Source organism: Gasterosteus aculeatus, chromosome 7 (assembly GCF_964276395.1).
Source record: "Gasterosteus aculeatus chromosome 7, fGasAcu3.hap1.1, whole genome shotgun sequence".
In the NCBI taxonomy this organism is placed as follows: Eukaryota; Metazoa; Chordata; class Actinopteri; order Perciformes; family Gasterosteidae; genus Gasterosteus; species Gasterosteus aculeatus.
Genome location: NC_135694.1, coordinates 21,253,502 through 21,270,530, shown reverse-complemented (window position 1 = coordinate 21,270,530; position 17,029 = coordinate 21,253,502). Strand labels below are relative to the sequence as shown.

Genomic DNA, 17,029 nt, shown 5'->3' with positions numbered 1-17,029 from the left:
TTGCTGCCAGTCTGAACACAGAATTTGAGGATTCTTTTTTTGAAGGAGAAAGAGCTTGGATGACTTCAGTGTGTTTATTCTGTTTTTCAATTGGAAATGATACTGGAAAAGCAGTTTCTGAACTACTCGGGAGTTAAACCAGTAAAAACATCTGTACACGTTCTTCCACGTCATCAAACATCGCGGTGCTTGATTGAACACAGAAAAGACAAACTGAGATTTACAATGAGCCGCTTTCAAAAGTAACCATCATTTACAAAATAAGTATGTACAAAAGGTTTTTCCTTTTCCATTTAAAAACTGTAATTATAAACAATGTTTTCTTAATACTGTGGATAAAACCCTAGTTGTCCGAGTCCATATCGCTGTCTCCCCCTATGGATCGGAACTCCTCACTCTCCTCGTCTTCGCTGAGCTGGAGCTTGGACAGAACCGCCGGGCCTCTCCTCCGTGCTTCATCTTCCTCATCTTCCTCCTCCTCTTCGCTGATGGCGTAGTCTTCTCCGTTTCCCAAGCTAATGGGCTGCAACTGACTCTGGCTCCCCGTCTCCTCGTAGCTGCCGTAACTGAGACAGAAGAGAGGGAAGTCAAACAGGAAGCCCACATACGTTTTCATTTATAAACTCAAAACCAGGACTACAATCCGCTTTTGAACTCTTCCAACCACAGTCGTCGATTGTTGGAACAGTTACAAGACTTTCATTTGGTTTCTTAAAAGTTTTAATAAACCGCTACTACTGCGGTTAATTGACACAAACTGAATAGAAAAGCCTATTTTTATTAAATCTTAATGGGTGTGTTTGCCTAGTGGGAAAAAAAAATCCATATAGTACTTTCAGTATTATTGGGCCCCAGGCAAGTTGTACCTGACGTTGCTGTCTTCCATGTGAGGCTCATCCGGCCCTTCCCCTTCATATGACATCATACTCTCGTCTTGCTCCATCCCCATGCGGGCCGTCTCCTGCGCTCGGCGTGGAGGTGCAGGCCGTACATCCAATTCTCGGTCAGAGTCGCTCCCGCTCTCCGACAGCTGTATGGCTGTAGGGAGACACACGAGGAATTAGAACAGAAAACAACACAGAAGGATTTGTGTTTTTGCTCAGTGTCAGGTATGTCGCATAAAACAAACATCAGATTTACACATTTAAAAAAAAGGTTTGGCCATTATTTGAATGTTTCAGCACATTAATTATGTTATCTTCTGTGCTAAGTTCATGCATTATTCTAACATCTTTTTGTTTTCATGTGAATTAAACCGCTTATTCTTTGGTATTTATGAATTTATTCCTACGTGTAAAAAGCCGAAACCATTTGCTGCAGTCAGACTTACAGGAGAAAGGGTTGTCGCCCTCCTCTTCACTGGCATCATCCTCTCCGTCAGACATGAGCAGATCCTGGTACAGCACGCTGGCTTGGGGTGGACGGCTAGACATTCCGTCGTCCTCCTCTTCCTCCTCCTCCTCCTGGTCCTGCATCCGTCTGCGAGGCGGCAGCAACATGTCCTCTTCATCATCTTCGTCCTCTAGGTCTCCATCTGCATCCTCTGCCTGAAAGAGACAGGGAAGACACAATTTGGCTTGGTTAAATATATGAAGAAGTACACAGATGGGACACATACATTTACAGATGAAGAACAATTGTAAAAAGCAACTAGAACAAGAAAATGTTTGGGAAGATAAAGGCGTGGAAAGGGATATATTTTCTTCTAAAACAGTGAGAAAACGTAATAACACACCATTAATTAAAAGAATACCCCACTTCAACGCAACCAGGCCATCCAACTACAACCACGAAAACAGCAGATTTCTAAGTATATACTTCTGTCGGATTCAAATTTTTAGGCGACATAATAACGTGACCTGAAATTGGTCATGCCATTGTGTTGGCTAGTTGGTACGCTTTGTGCACAAATGCACAGCCGCAGTGACCTCATGTTAGCTAATAATCTTTTTTTATAAATCTGACTTTCTTACAGGAGCAGGAGTTTTGGGTTTGCCATCATCATCCTCCTCAAAGCCTTCAATGTCCACATCTGACTCTTCCTCCCCGGGTCTTCTGCCGTGGCGACCCTGAGGGGCAGCATGATAAAGGTCTGACATCTCTTGCCAAAAGACAGAGCCAAGAAGCAAAATAACTACACTCACTTTATACTGTAATGTTATCTATGATGTTCTGGTGTGAGGGACAACTTGAACTTGAGTAGGTACAACAAAGGCCCCAGCCGGGTGCTCTGAGGGTAGTTTGAGGAGAGGTGGCATGTGAGGTTGCAAAGCCTTATTTCTGTCTCTCTCCGTACCTGCCCCCCTCTCTTCTCTGGAGAAACCACTAGAGGTCCCTCAAAGAAAAGGCTGCTGGTCTCTCTGTGCAGACTCCCTGAGGCCCCGCTGTCAAACAGATCAGCAGGCTGGCCAACGCCACACAGGGCGGCGCACACACAAAGGGGGGAGACGGGTCAAGACGGCAGGAACAATGGAGGAAAAACAGGGTGGGAGAAACTAGATCATAAAGATGAAAGGTGAAAGTCTGGAAAGGAGAGTTAGTGCAGAGAACGGGTAAAGAAATACAAGGGCTACGAGAGGAAAGGAGACTACAGCACGAAGAAACGTTCATACGTGGCTCGAGGCCTGGCGGTTTTTGTCAGTGTTAACGAGAACTCCGGGAAACCACCATTCACCATGGTGGTAAAAAAACAACACCGCTCCGGCTCTCCTACCTGCGGTGTGTAGGGCCCGGAGGTCATCGGATCCAGGCCATCCAAGTCGGCTGCATCCAGAGCGGCTTCTTTAGCCGTAGAAATGTCCTTCTCCAGCTGGGTCAAGTGCTCATCATACTGGAGGCACAAAAACAGCCATTCAATAAAAGAAGCACAGTATTTACTATTTTCCAAGGTTGTTGTAGGATTCTACACTCTAAATAAATAGTAAATTATTCTTTAGATGGAGTATTAAGTATTATTTTAATTAGATCTTCTTATATGCTTTTATTGCTTTGTAGTTGTTTTTACAATATGGTGATTCACTGCATGAATAATCCCTCATGTGACCTTTCCCCCCCTGACATTAATAAATGGCAGTAAAAAAAAAGTAAAAGGCAAAGACTCAACATACCTCTGACAAGGTTTGCTTGCAGACATTGACAATATCCAGAGCGGTTTTGGTGTAAGGACTTTCTGGGCCTGTGGAGAACACACAGAGAAAGGTGTGATGGGGCTTCAAATGACATCTTAATTAAAATGATAAACCTTGTAGGTCACAACAACAGCGATTACCATTGTACTTGATACTGTTGGCGTGTATGAGACTGACGTCTGACAGGAACGAATCTCGATTCTGGTATTTGTGTTTGGAGATGTACTGTAGAACCACGAAATTAAAAAACACACACAAAAGAGGCTCAGTTACTGTTATTATTTTTGTATTGCCAATATTCCATTGAATGAGGGCAGTTTGTGTGACTCTCACCTTGCGGATGCCCTCGAGATCCATGGGGCACACGATCACCTTATAATAATCGGGCACAAACTTTTTGTTGACCGGATGGTGGAAGGGCCATGACTGTAGTCAAGAGAGGAGTGAAGGGAGGAGATCGTTACATTTCTCTGCATGTGAACTGATAAGTGATCTCCTATTGATGGGGGTGAGACTCACATCGGGAACAACCATCATCTTCTGGGTCACGATGTTGTCGAGGATGAAGGAGAAGGCCACCTGATCGTCATCATCCAGCAAGGGGTTGATGGCTTTCTCCAGCCTCACCAGCCTGTCTTCCTTCTGCACTCACACGCACCAATAAGAGGTTCAGTGGAAGATGGGAAAATGTGCCAAAGTCAGAAGATATTTAAATCGTCAAAATATTCACATGAACACTCACCTCTTTCAGCTTAGTGTCACACAGGTCCAGCATGGACTGTGCTACCTGAGTTATTGGATGTTTTGCCCCTGGTGCAAGAAAAACAGAGAGTCGCCTTATAACACTTAGACTTTGAATTCAAACCCACGTCAACGTAAAACCAGCGGAAGATTCCAGTCTGTTTTTAAGAAAGAGCGTTAAACTCGTTCTTATATTTTACCATTGTAGGTGGCGCTGTTCTTGACAATAACTTCCACCGCTTCGCGGAACTCCTCCCTCGATGGGTACATCCGCTTGCGTACGTTCTCCCTCAGAGTCTGCAGGTCCATTGGCCGCGTGATGATCTTGTAGTAGTCCTTCACAACCTTGGCATTCACCGGTGTGTGGAACGGATATGTCTAGATGCAAGAGGCAAAAGAAGTCAAAACAATGTCACGGCACCGGCATAAAGAAGGTGACGGCGAGCCGTGAAAGGTGGATGCCCCCGCAGAGCTTACGTTCGGGTGATCCCGCATGTCATTGATGATGCTCTCTAGCACGGAGGACAAGGTCACCATGGGGTCAGTGCGCCTGCGGTGGATGGCCTTGTGTGGTTTCTGTGGACGTTCCAAATTTAAAAAAAACAGTGTGACTGATGAGCTCGAGGGACTCCCAGCTGAAAATGTTTTACGGCATGCTGTGAAACGTTGCCTACGTTGAGGTAGTCGCAGTGCACAGCGTTGCCTACGCGTCTCTTCTTCTTGGGTGGCAGCTGTTGCTTGGGGAACTTGAGCACTAAAGATTTTCGACGCACCTCATCCGCACTGTAGGAGAAAGGAAACGTTGGGAACTGCAGGAGGGGTAGAAGCTAGAAAGACCTGGCAGCAAAATGAGCTGCTCTTCCTTGCAGTGGCGGGAGAGAGAGGACGTGGAACCATCAATTACCTCTCAATGAGCTGCTTGCCCAGCACGATCTTGGTGCCTTCCACCTTGATCAGTTCCTCGTTGTCGTTGTGGATGACTGTCTTTTCCAGCTGCTCCTCCTGCTCCTCCGTCATAGCGACTGGGTTTGAAGGTGGGGCGTTGGTCTGATAGTACAGCGGGCAGAACTTGTTGGTTCGCATGTGTCCAATGGCTCCACACGCGCCGCACTTCAACTGGGAAAATGAGGGCAGACATTAAGGAGCACGCCAAATAATCTGCCGGTGAGAAATAATTGTAATACTGAAAGAACAGTGTAAACTTTTACACATCATCTACCCCGATGAAAGCCATGGGATTGCCATTAGCTGGGCACCAAATATATGCTGAGAAGAAAGATAGTAAAAGAGAAAAGTAACTGATTTGGCAAGCTTACTTTTACTTTGAGGTCCGGCCTCTCTTTCACTTTTTTGGCCTTCTTCTCTGGGGGTCCCTTGATCTTATCTTTCTCTTGGTTCCTCTTTAGCCTCCTCAGCTGCTCCTGAATACGCCGGCGCTCCTTCCTCATCTCTTCTCTGTGCTGCTCATCGAAGAGGGCAAACTTTCGTCTGCAGCCACAAAGATTAACACATTACAGGCTGTTTAACATTTGCTTGTTCAGTCAAATAAAATACATAATAGAACAATGTGCTTTACCGTGTATTTTGTTACAGCTGCATGAAAACTAATTTGCAGACAAATTCTGAAAATCTAGTTAAAATTTGCAGAGTTATCATGTGCGGACATTATCATTGCTTCCTTTGTATTCATTAGAAATTGCTCAATAAGAGAAAACTTCAACATAGTTTTTTTCAACTACAACATCAAAGCTATACACATGTGAATGATCTTAGCCAAACGCACAAAACACACACACGCAGAGAGATGTGGAAGAACACAATTTGATTCTCGAGACCCACATGAATTCGTCGTCCTTGGTGCTTCTGATCCTGGTGTAGGCGTCAATGACGGAAGCTTTGCGCACTGTCTCACATCGGACATATTCCTTGCCGTCCTCATCCTTGAAGGTGCGATAGATCTTGAGACGCCGTCCTGTGGCCGAGGAGTTTAGGCTGGTGACGGATGACGTGTCATCGTCTTTGTGGGAGCCGGTGGATAAGGAGCTGGCTGTAGAGTAAAAGGGAGTACAGCTTATAGTTAAGAGACACAGACTGCGTTCGGCCTGACAAAGCAAACTCAGATGATATTTCCTCAGCGCACCATCAAGGTATCTGTCTTTTAAAGAAACACAAGACTCACACAAGCCTTTCCGCCGCTCCTTCCGCCCCTTGTGGTCACGCTCGCTCTCTTCGCCCATCAACATCCTGTGCAGCTCTTTCCTCTCCTGCTCCTCTCGCTCTCGGGAAAGCTGGGAGCTGGTCTTCTTGTTCTGCAGCATGTTCTCAATGTTCTTCCCCATCTCCTCAAAGTCACTGTCCTCCGCTGAGCTGCTGTCTGTGTCCGTGGAGAGCACCTCTGTCGACTCCAGCACTCTGTGAGGAAGGGCAACAAGGGAAAAGGACTCATGCTGTGCTCGGAGAGAATCCTGACACAGAGCACATATAAGCCCCTAAATAACAGTCTCACTTGTTCTGCAGGTCAAAGATCCTCTGGCACTCTTCCTTGTAGCGCTCCTGGTGTTCCGCAACGGAGAAACGAGAGCCTCGGGCAAACTTGCTCATGGGTCCCTCGCCTGAACGCGCCTGCTCCGTGGACATGGTCCTCACCACGTCAATCACCTCCCAGCGGGAGAGCTTCTTGATCTAACACACGCGCACACATACATATGCAATTATTTAAACAAGCCTAAAGGATACGCTAAAAAAGAGGGTTTCCAGTGAGAGTGAATAGAAGATAAAAGCAAAGACAACTTTAAGGTGTAAATTGGTTGCGACAGACGTCCTGTGATTGAACACAGTGTTATCTGACATCAGGCTCCTGTGCATGTTCCATACAACCACGGGCTTACCTCTTCCTCTGGAACACCAAACTTGCGCAGCAGCTGCTTGGCGTTCTTCAGCGAGAGTCTCCTCAGGTCAGCGTCCGTCCCGGTTACCGTCTTCTTGGCCGGCTGCGGCTCTTTGTCATCCTGAAAAACCGCGGAGGAGCAACGTTTTTACCTTTTATATTTATTTACACAACGCTGAACATGACGTGGGCATTGTCTTTCTTTAAAAAGTCTGACCTTCTGTTGGGTAGGTTTGTTGGGCACTTTGACGTAGGAGAAACCCTCTCCACAGCCTGTTGGATCCGCCACGCCCGTGACCTCCAACAGGCATTTCCCCTTCATGGCAGAAATGAAGGCCCTGGACGTGTTCCAAGGAGCTGTCCGTACCTAAGATGTGTTACGCAGGATAAGCACGGTATGAATCAGGAAAGTCATTCATGCGCACTGCAATTGATCACAAGGAGGCACGTACCTCGTCGTCAATCTTCATTTGAAAGTCTTCTTCGTTCTCCTCCTCTGGAGCAAAGAAGGACTTCTCACCATATCCAGCATCCTAAAGATGGAAAGTAACTTGAAGCTCACTTTTGACAGAGGGATAGGTCGGCTGTAGGTGAGGTTGTACAAGCTGCGCATCCACAACCAGTGCATCACCGACAGTGGACAGAAGACCATTAGAAGTTATGTAGAAGCAGATGGGGTTACCTTTAGTCTCTGCTCTGCCACCAGCATGCTGTAGTAAGCGCAGCACTGCTCAGGAGACACCATGGCCCTGATCTCCTCCTCTGTGGGCAATCTGAAGTCCGGCTTTAGCACCCACCAGTTAGAGTCCATACCTGGCATAAAGGACACAACCATGTTCAACCTTTCCTCCTATCTGCGACCTCTAGTTTCCACTATAGGCATGTGTGTGTCGGACATTGTAAAAAACGTTGACTTTATGGTGGATGGTAAATACTAAGCTTTTGTGCCCTGTGCTCTTATGCGGTCCTTAAACTGCATCTTACCTTCCAGGCAAAATCCATAGTAGGTGTAAAAATCTCTTTTCCTGTCCAAATTCCTGTCTGTCAATTCAAGGCACACACACTCCTGAGCTCACCAACAGTGTATCTGTATAACCTCAACATCTCCCTGATACAACACACTGGGTTAGTCCAACAATTGACAATGATTAGTAAATGGTTGGCGTGCAGGATGAATGGCACAGTGTGGGCTACCTGTGCGTTTGAAGTCCGCACAGAGTTTTAGTCGTTTCCTGATGCTACTCTCAGAGTGAGAGGGAAACGCTTTCTTTATGTCCTCCATGCGGATTCTCCGCGGGCGATCCTTGCTCTTCCAGAACAATCGGTAGATGAACACCTGGAGAACACAGAAAACGGTCACAATTGAAATATTTGAAACAAACAGGCGGTCACGAGAGTGCAAGCAAACAAACCCACCTGTAGGAAGTCTCTGATGTGAGTGTTGGCTCGTTTGGAGTTGGGCCCTGGAACCTCAAATAATGGACACTGCTGACCCACTACAACTATGTCCACTATCTCTCTGATGTAGTAGCCGTGTCGAGTTCGTAGGACCAAGAAATCAGTCTGTGGCATTTTGTGCAGGTAGATTGGAGCACGGAAGAGGTTGTTTTCAAATGCCTGCAGGAAAAAGACGGACAACAATCTTGTTTGGCATGACAACAGAGCGGTGATGCTTAATATATATTCACGCCATTTGAATGCTGAATATGTGACAGGAAAAGTGCTGACCTGAAGCAGTTGTCCAGGATGAAGAGAACCCAGGAACGGGGACGTGTGACAGTACACTGTCTCTCCATACTTACAGTCGGGTGCTCCAGGATCCTTTCCAGGTTTCTGGAGTGCAAAAGAACAGGAGCATACCATGAAGGTACTTTCCAAGAAAGTAGAACATATAGAATTGAGCATTTCAATGAAGTGGAATGTGTTTATCCGAAATGAACACCATAAAGAAACAGCAAACATTTCTGCAAATTAAAATGAATATGGCATAGAAAATTACACCCTTCTTGCCTAACAGAATGCAAAAGTGGCGAGTGGAAAAACCAAGGCGAGACTCACCCTTTTGTAGTAGTTTTTGATCTTAGTGGCCAAGCCAACTTGCATGATGAGAGGGGCGTATTCTTCGCTGTACTCCGCCAGGATCAGATCTCCATCTTTACCTGTCAAGTCTTGTGGGGTTCGCATGAAGAACATGTCTCCGCCTCCTGCTGCTTGCCGTTCCTGCTCTCGCATCTATTAAAAGAAAATACCAACGCATGCACTCGATCATTCACTCGTAAACAAAAATTGCAAAAAACTAAAAAAGGTCATACGAGTGTTCATAAAGCTCCACCTTGGCCTTTTTCTTGATGTGTTTGAGAAGCGGCTGGACAGCGTGGGGCCCCGGTTGAGCCAAAGATCCAAAGGAGTACTTTTTCAGAGTCGGTCGATGAAACTGCCGTAATTTCATGGGCCCCATGTGAGTGGGGAAAAAAGGCTGCCTCAGCTCCAGTGCCGGGATTGAGTGCTGTTAAAAGACACAAAATGTACTTTATCAAATTATAACGTTCCTGCATTCCAGCTGTTTCGAGTTTATGGGATAGGATTAGGATTCATCTTTATTTCGGCGTGCAAACGCTTACCTGAATGATGTTGCCACCAAATGTACCCCTCAGGCCCTGCTGTTTGGGATAGTAGAACTCATCATTGGAGAGGTTCCAGGGGTCCTTCACTTCAGGCTGCGACATGTTCTGAGTTGAGAGAAACCACATTGCCTCCTATAAGTAATGTCCTTTACAATCTTACAAAAAAAATTGCACTATGAAAAATGTGTAGGGCCGGGTGTCACTTGCATCAATTAATTACATAGGCTTGATCTTCCATATTGTACTCTACTGATCATTTTCTGTTTAAAATAACTCACATCACCCCTGGAGAGGCGGCCCTTGTAATCTTCCATTTCATATTATCATCATCAGCTCGCATGAAGAGGCAGCTTACCTGCTGTGGCTCATCTTTTATCACCCCAGTCTTCCCCAGCAGGATGCGGCTCTTTTTGATTGCAGTTTCCTTCTTATTCTCTTTCGACGGGGAGTGGGAAGTCATCTCCTCCTTTTCATTGGGGATTTCTACAAGAGACAGCAGTTGGTCATAATAAGGTGACAATATTGTATACTTGTATACAGGATTTACTGACAAACTAATATTAGATGCTCTGTTAACATGATATAAATTACATATAGTCTGATAAATGGAAATGCATGCATGCATATAATAAATGTTTTGGAACATTCAACCTTTGAACAAACTGCCAAACGGTCATAATGTACATTTTTACATCAGTTCATTTTGGAAAAGGGAAAAAATGTTACTATGAACTAGAAAATGCATTTCCTGCTGAAAATGCGTTGGAATGCAAAAAGCTGAAAGCTGAAATGAACTTTTTAAAATAGCTGAAAATACAGAAAGTTGAAGGGAATTTGAATACATTTGCTGAAATTATAGATATTAGAAAAGCTGAAATGAATTTGAAATTGCTGAAAATACAGAAATGGGAGAAGCTGAAAGGAATTTGAATAGATTTGCTGAAAAAGCAGAAATGAAAACAGCTGAAATAAATTTGAAATATTGCAAAAAAATACAGAAATGAATAGTGAAAAATTGCTGTTGATAGAGGCATAAGAATAGCTGAAATTATTTTAAAGAACTGCTGAAAATACAGGAAGTGGGGAAGCTGAATTTCAATAGATTTTCTAAAAACAGAAGTTGCAGGAGCTTAAATTTGTTTAAAATTGTTTGTAGTAATATTAGTAGTAGTATTAGTTATAATTGTGGTATTAGTAGTACTAGCAGTAATAGTAGGTTTAGTATCAATAGCAGTAGAAACAGCTGTAATACTATTAGCCATAGTCGTATTTGTAATAACATTAGTAGTAGTTGTAGTATTAATAGCAGTAGAAATACTAGTAGTATGGTAGTAGAAGTATCAGTTGTAGTACTAGAAGTATGAGTAATATTCGTAGTGGGAGACAGAATGTTTGTTATTCAAACTAAGAAGTTTTTAATTAATAGGCCTCATCACAAACATTACAGTAAAAATTCCCTCCATGTGGCTTTTATTTTGAAATTATTGGATTGGGTGGGTTGGGGGGGTGTAGATAGAGGGAGGGAGGGTGAGAGGGTGAGGAAGGGAGGGGTGGTGAGGAAGAGATAGAGGGAGAGAGAGAGGAGGAGAAATAGACAGACATACTGACTGACTGAGTGATTAACAGTGAGAAGAGGTCAGGGTGGAGGGGGGAGGGGGGGCGAGTGTCTTTATCATATTGGTCTGTTGACAGAAAGCATAGCTGCGTCATGTGACTCCACTAATCACGTCATTGGAGCAGCTGTGAGTCACACACAGAGATACTGCAGCGTGTTTACGAGTAACCACGGCAACGGCGCACCTATTGGATTGGGTGGGGTGGGGGGGTGTAGATAGAGGGAGGGAGGGTGAGAGGGTGAGGAAGGGAATGGTGGTGAGGAAGAGAGGGAGAGGGGAGGAGAATTAGACTGGCTGACTGACTGAGGTGATTAACAGTAAGTAGAGGTCAGGGGGGAGGGGGGAGGGGGGGCTAGTGTCTTTATCATATTGGTCTGTTGACAGAAAGCATAGCTGCGTCATGTGACTCGACTAATCACGTCATTGGAGCAGCTGTGAGTCACACACAGAGATACTGCAGCGTGTTTACGAGTAACCACGGCAACGGCGCACCTATTGGATTGGGTGGGGTGGGGGGGTGTAGATAGAGGGAGGGAGGGTGAGAGGGTGAGGAAGGGAATGGTGGTGAGGAAGAGAGGGAGAGGGGAGGAGAATTAGACTGACTGACTGACTGAGAGTGATTAACAGTAAGTAGAGGTCAGGGTGGAGGGGGGAGGGGGGCTAGTGTCTTTATCATATTGGTCTGTTGACAGAAAGCATAGCTGCGTCATGTGACTCCACTAATCAGGTCACAAGGAGCAGCTGTGAGCCACAGACAGATCCTGCAGCATGTGAGCGAGTAACCACGACAACGCTGCACCTGTGCGGCTGCAAAAGTGCAGACACAGGACAGCGAGTTACACAGAATCCACACCTCAAACAAATGAGAACCAGCGCAAAACTATAACAGCTATCTAAAAAATACGGCGTTTGTATGAGACCCAAGACTCTACCGAACTCGTGGATGTGTTTTTATGTCTGTCCGGTAATAAATACGGCTCCTATGGCCGTTGACAAAACGTGTACCTTGTGGATTTTTGTGAGAAATATGTCGGCAGATTTGTATTGGAGCCTATGGGGCTTTTGGCAGAGGTTGTGTCACTCAAACACTCCTTGCGCCAAAACTAAAGAACTCTGGGATTCCATGAACACATTAATCCAATCAGCACAACCATACCCTCATTAATCTGAAGAAATGAAGCCTCTAGAGTGTATACTTTGGCTGCAAGGACAGAAGTTCCATACTTTTTTAACCAGATTCCTGCGATGCCCCACACTCTAGCCTCGAGCTCTCCACTCTAGCAGACGCAATACACACTCATGTAAAAGTCAGAAACGGAGCGAAGAACTAGTGAAACATAATCAGTGATTATGAAAAAAGTACAATAGATATCAAGAAGCAGTTTTTTTCATAAAATAGTTAAGACTTGTGTCAACATTTGAGAGTTGAAATGGTGTCTGTAGCTGAAAGATTGGCGTAGCTGAAAAATCTGAAAGTTGAAGAAGTTGAAGAGGATTTGAAAAGCAAACTCCATTTGAAAACCATGTTAAAATATTAACGATTATTGATTTATATAAATTCAAGCATAAGAGGTAGAAAGCTGAAAAGTCATAGCCCTCAAGCCAGAAAGGAGCTGAACATTTTAATATTTGAACGGTTTTAATAGCTGAAAGTGTGAAGGAGTTGAAAGGTGGCGCGGAAGAAATAGAAGAAGAAGATGAAGATGAAGAAATAAAGATTCGAAGAACAATACTTGGAATGCATCGTTAATGCATTCCAACAATAATTCCGAATATACCTAGAATGATATTTTCATCGTTGGGATCCAGTGTAAGAACAGGTGGCATGAGCATGCGATCCATCTCCTGGTCATCCCAGATAATGTTATCTTCCCAGCGCCCATACACTAACTCCTCGTTGTCAATTGGGAAAATGGAGAACCAAGGACAGTCTTCTTCTGAAAAGGCTGCGGAGTAACAAGAACACATGAGGACAACAGGGGAAATCAGTATAGCCTGAGATACGGTCTAGTAAGGCTATTATTTTTATTGTGACTTAAAAATAAACTCACCGTGACTATCATGGCTGTTTTTTTCCCGCTTAGAGCCGGAGATTGAAGACACTTTGGGCATGGGTGGAGGTGTGGGTGGCACCAACTGAGAATTACTTCTTGTGAGACCTGTAAAATGAAATAGAAGATTGTATTTATTGCCTGCCCATGAAATACTACAGTCTTTGTGTTTGGCGGGTTTGTGTTTAGTTTAGTTTTGTCGGTATTGTATGCTGTTTGCGTCAGACACATTTCTTTCCCTTGGTGTCTCACCCTGCTGTGCATTGTAAGCATTGGCATTGCGGGTCATGCTAGAAGGAAGCCATCCTGCAAGGCTGGCCCGCTGAGTCTTTGTGCCCTTGTGTTTTACGTCCTCCCCATTCCAGATAATATCTTCCTCCCATTTCAGCTGAGTGACCATCAGGAAGAGCTCATTCTCAAGGGCGGATTGTTCCTTATCTCCATCATCACTGTCATCGTTATCGCCGTTCATCCGCCTCTGAAACTGTAGATAGATATATGATAGACAATATAAGTAACACAATTAGAGATTTCATGATTTCACGTTAAAGCTACAGATATTCACAGCATACCTCACAAGCAGCATCTCTTATTTCTTCAGGCGTGTCCCGCTGCTGAAGCTCACTGGTCTGCTCTTCTTTCAGCTTGAAGCCGTAGTTAAAGTTGCTTCCATCCTCAGAGACGCCGAGCATGTCGTACCAGAGCTGGGCTGGACCATATCTCCATTCTGCTACTTTAGGTCGAGACTCTGCCTCCTTGTCCCCATCGCCACAGGTTTGTGAGAACTTGGATTCTACCGGAGCCATCATAGTTATCTGGGTGGCGGCACATAAAAGCATGTTCAGCCCTCGGTACAATGACTAACTGCAGGAGGTACACACGCCCAACAGTAGCGCACACAATACACTGCGACACTGGAGGTTTTTACCTCGTCATCGGAGAGACACTGCTCTGGGGGAGGAGGGGCAGCATACTCATAAATCCATCCAGACTTCTGCTCCTGGCTTTGTTCTGTTGGCTCTCCTTCTGGAGGAGGCGTCCCAGGTTGATGGTCGCGGTGCTTCCGCTTTTTCTTCCTGCGAGCGCTCCTCCAAACGGATGGCATGTTCTTTCCAGGACCGAACAGCCGTAAGAATCTGAGGACCTGGTAGCATGTCCGACAGACAGCGGGTGTCAGCGCGCTCTTTGATTTCAAAATTAGGATTACGAAATAAAACCGGATAATAATATATCTGAGAAGTTACCCTTCCAGGCCTGAACTCTGGGAATAGCTCTGTAACACCAGGCAGTGCTTTGGCAGCATCTTTCTGCATGATGCCCGCAAGAGGAAGGTTGAGCAGATCGGAGGGGCCGTCCCCTGAGCCCGGCCGGTCGGGTCGGTCGGGTTCTGACTCGGAGTCAGACGAGCTGCTGAAGTCAACCTTATCGGCTGTAGAGGATGGTGCAATGATGGAGGGCAGGATAATGCCATCCCCGTCTTCCCCAACTGTGAGGGGAGATAGGAAGAGGTCCACACCAGCATCAGCGACAATCAAACTTCCCTTTAGCTATTTGATACAAAACAATAATTTAACCTAATCTGCATCGCTATTGGATTTACTATATGATCAAATGCAGAAGAATACTTTCTCACAATAACATCCACCCTAATGAAATATCCATAGCTAATTCGTTTCCTTACAGAATCCAGAGTTGGAGCTTAAACATATGTGGAATAACACAAGCCACACACAATCATTATAAGTAAACAGGTGCTTACCAGTTGGGCTCTGTGAGGAGGGTTCCTCTTTCTTGGCAGCTATAGGAAGACTTGGTGGTGGAGGAGGAGGCATAAGCTTTGAATCAATATCCTCACAGTCAGCATCATAGTCGTCCTCATCATCTAAGACTGAAGAATTGGAAAATGTTGAAAAATATTCATCATATAACAGTCCATTGATACTTCCTTTATAGGTTTGAGCGAAAATCGTGGTTAGATATTTGGTGGCAAGATATCATCATTATTATTATTATGTAAATATATAGATTTCTTTAAATAGAAAATAAAGACATTCATAAAGATTAGATCAACGTCATACATCTTAAGAAACTCTTTAAGTACAGAAATGAAAAACAAAGTTTGAATTTCAAAGTTGTCATTTTTAGTCTAACAACAATATGAAACAAATATGACTGTTTTGCACCTGTTTTCCTGCTTGGCTGCATAGACCCCATGGCCTGACGGTACTTCTTTGTCTCATCCTCCGCAACCTCACTGATGTCAGAGTAATCAACTGCATCTGCTGTACTTTTTACCCAGCCTGGAAGAGGAAAAAACAATGAACATGTCATTCCAGCCAGTTTCTGGCTTAATAAATCATAAACATTTCCATTGATTGTCAAACCAACCTGCTGCATCAACGTTGGTGTTGTCTCTGCTGTCCTCCTGATCATCCTCATCATTGGCAGTGATCTCTGTAATAAGTGAGCCCAGGCCGAGTGTCCCCAAACCAGCCAAATGCTTCTTGGACTCCTGGGTTTGGAGGAACAGCAGAAGCACACCCGAAAGTTGCAATGGAACGTAACCAAGCTCTTAACGTTAACGATTAAAATGATATGTTGTATATCAGTCCCACCATGAATTGAATAATCTGGTAAAATTTAAGTGACAAATAAGCCTTGAAACACTCACATTGTCCAAAACACTGTCATCCTCCAGCTGTCCATCTTCGTTGATGTTTCCAAAGAGGAAGCCAGTCAGAGAGAAAGGGCGATCTTGGTCCTCTTCACTGTCCGAGTCCGACATACTAAACGGAACACATTTACAGTGACTTGCAAGGGTGTGATACATTTAATACTGGAGAAGTGCATATCTTTTTAAATGTATAACGTTAGCTAACGTTAGTTACATTTACGCTTCACGGTTGTATTTGTGTACTGTGACGTTCGAGCTTTTCATTTGCTTCTCACGATAAATTTAAAAACAGCAGACTGATTATCTTCTATATTCGAATGTGACTAAACTGATGTTACCTTCACCAATGCGACAACAAAGTGACGTTTCAACGTTAGCTAACGTTTATTGCGTTCGTGAATGGTAGCATGTCAATAGAAGTATGATGAAAACAAAATATGTACTTATATATGCACTTACTTCTCGTTACCCAATTTCAGATTTGGGAAAATTGGGTTTTGGCCAGTTTGCTGAAGGTGATGATTGCTATCAGCTAGCCTGCTGTTCAGTTCATCCAAGCCAAATATCGCTCATTAAGCTAGCTAACGTTAGCTTAAAACTTGTAAGGTTTCGCTAGACTAACTCATATCTCGGTGGAGATCATTTCTGCGTGTGCCCGCACCGGTATTGTGAAATCAAAAGAAAAATCATTAAAAACATTTATTTCAGGCTCCACACCACAAGCTTACGTAGAAACCTTTGGTTGTATTTAAATTAACGTTATGCTCTGAAGTATCCCGCAGCAAGCACCGCCAGCTAAGCTAGCTAGCTAACGTTAGCTATTTATTTAGCGGAAAGTTCTAGTCCCCCGGATGTACAATGTGAGGCGTTCAAGTGCCCCTCTATAACGTGGTTAACTGTAGTGTTTACCAAAAGGCTGCGATGTATTCTCTATCCAGAACCAATCATACTGGCAGTAGCTATGCAAGTATGCATAAGAAAGCGCTGCTGACCTTCTATGGGACTAATAAACCGCAGTCGATTAAATTATTTAACATTTCGACTCATCGTCCTTTGAAACCTTTAAAGTTACATTTATACTATAATCACTGGTAGATGCCTTCCCTTTATGTTTTAGCTAGCAAACCTTTCACGTTCATTGTTGTTATTAATGTATTGTATTGTTCATATGACAAGACACATTGTACAGTACATGCTTCATTGGTCGGCTGGCTATTAATAAAGCCTTACTTCAAACTACTAGGGTGGATTCTTTTTACACCTAAACATAATTTACCTCACAGATGATGGCGTAAATTCTCCAAGTTA

At 44.3% G+C, this 17,029-nt stretch overlaps 1 protein-coding gene across 5 annotated transcripts; it reads right to left on the bottom strand.

Moving 5' to 3' along the window:
* Positions 1–60: 60 nt before the first annotated feature.
* taf1 (TAF1 RNA polymerase II, TATA box binding protein (TBP)-associated factor) lies at positions 61–16,578 on the bottom strand. 5 transcript variants are annotated; one of them, XM_040180655.2, is made up of 41 exons: positions 16,181–16,578; positions 15,719–15,833; positions 15,436–15,559; positions 15,231–15,347; positions 14,807–14,935; positions 14,292–14,533; positions 13,976–14,191; positions 13,620–13,862; positions 13,300–13,531; positions 13,048–13,155; positions 12,775–12,942; positions 9,736–9,863; positions 9,378–9,485; positions 9,089–9,262; positions 8,815–8,988; positions 8,485–8,589; positions 8,173–8,373; positions 7,951–8,092; positions 7,439–7,569; positions 7,209–7,289; positions 6,974–7,123; positions 6,758–6,877; positions 6,376–6,551; positions 6,049–6,281; positions 5,709–5,916; positions 5,186–5,357; positions 4,774–4,985; positions 4,544–4,652; positions 4,347–4,445; positions 4,070–4,247; positions 3,871–3,938; positions 3,648–3,770; positions 3,462–3,554; positions 3,269–3,353; positions 3,108–3,175; positions 2,714–2,830; positions 2,297–2,404; positions 1,974–2,069; positions 1,331–1,547; positions 867–1,038; positions 61–566 (listed from the first exon to the last, which is right to left on the bottom strand). In XM_040180655.2, the coding sequence occupies exons 2-41, from the start codon at positions 15,830–15,832 to the stop codon at positions 344–346; spliced, it is 5,964 nt and encodes a 1,987-aa protein (XP_040036589.2). In that variant the 5' UTR covers position 15,833; positions 16,181–16,578; the 3' UTR covers positions 61–343. The 5 variants fall into 5 exon arrangements, with proteins under 5 accessions (XP_040036589.2, XP_040036590.2, XP_077961242.1 ...); XM_040180656.2 differs by lacking the exon at positions 2,297–2,404; XM_078105116.1 differs by lacking the exon at positions 2,297–2,404 and having other exon boundaries at positions 3,269–3,554.
* Positions 16,579–17,029: the final 451 nt, after the last annotated feature.

Excerpts from the sequence above, each read along its gene's own strand:
- taf1 (XM_078105116.1), bottom strand. The coding sequence starts at position 15,832 with ATGTCGGACTCGGACAGTGAAGAGGACCAAGATCGCCCTTTCTCTCTG. Across the intron at positions 4,446-4,543 it reads TGCACTGCGACTACCTCAAC|AAACCACACAAGGCCATCCA; the intron begins GTAGGCAACGTT and ends GAACGTCCACAG. Across the intron at positions 1,548-1,973 it reads AACCCAAAACTCCTGCTCCT|GCAGAGGATGCAGATGGAGA; the intron begins GTAAGAAAGTCA and ends TGTCTCTTTCAG.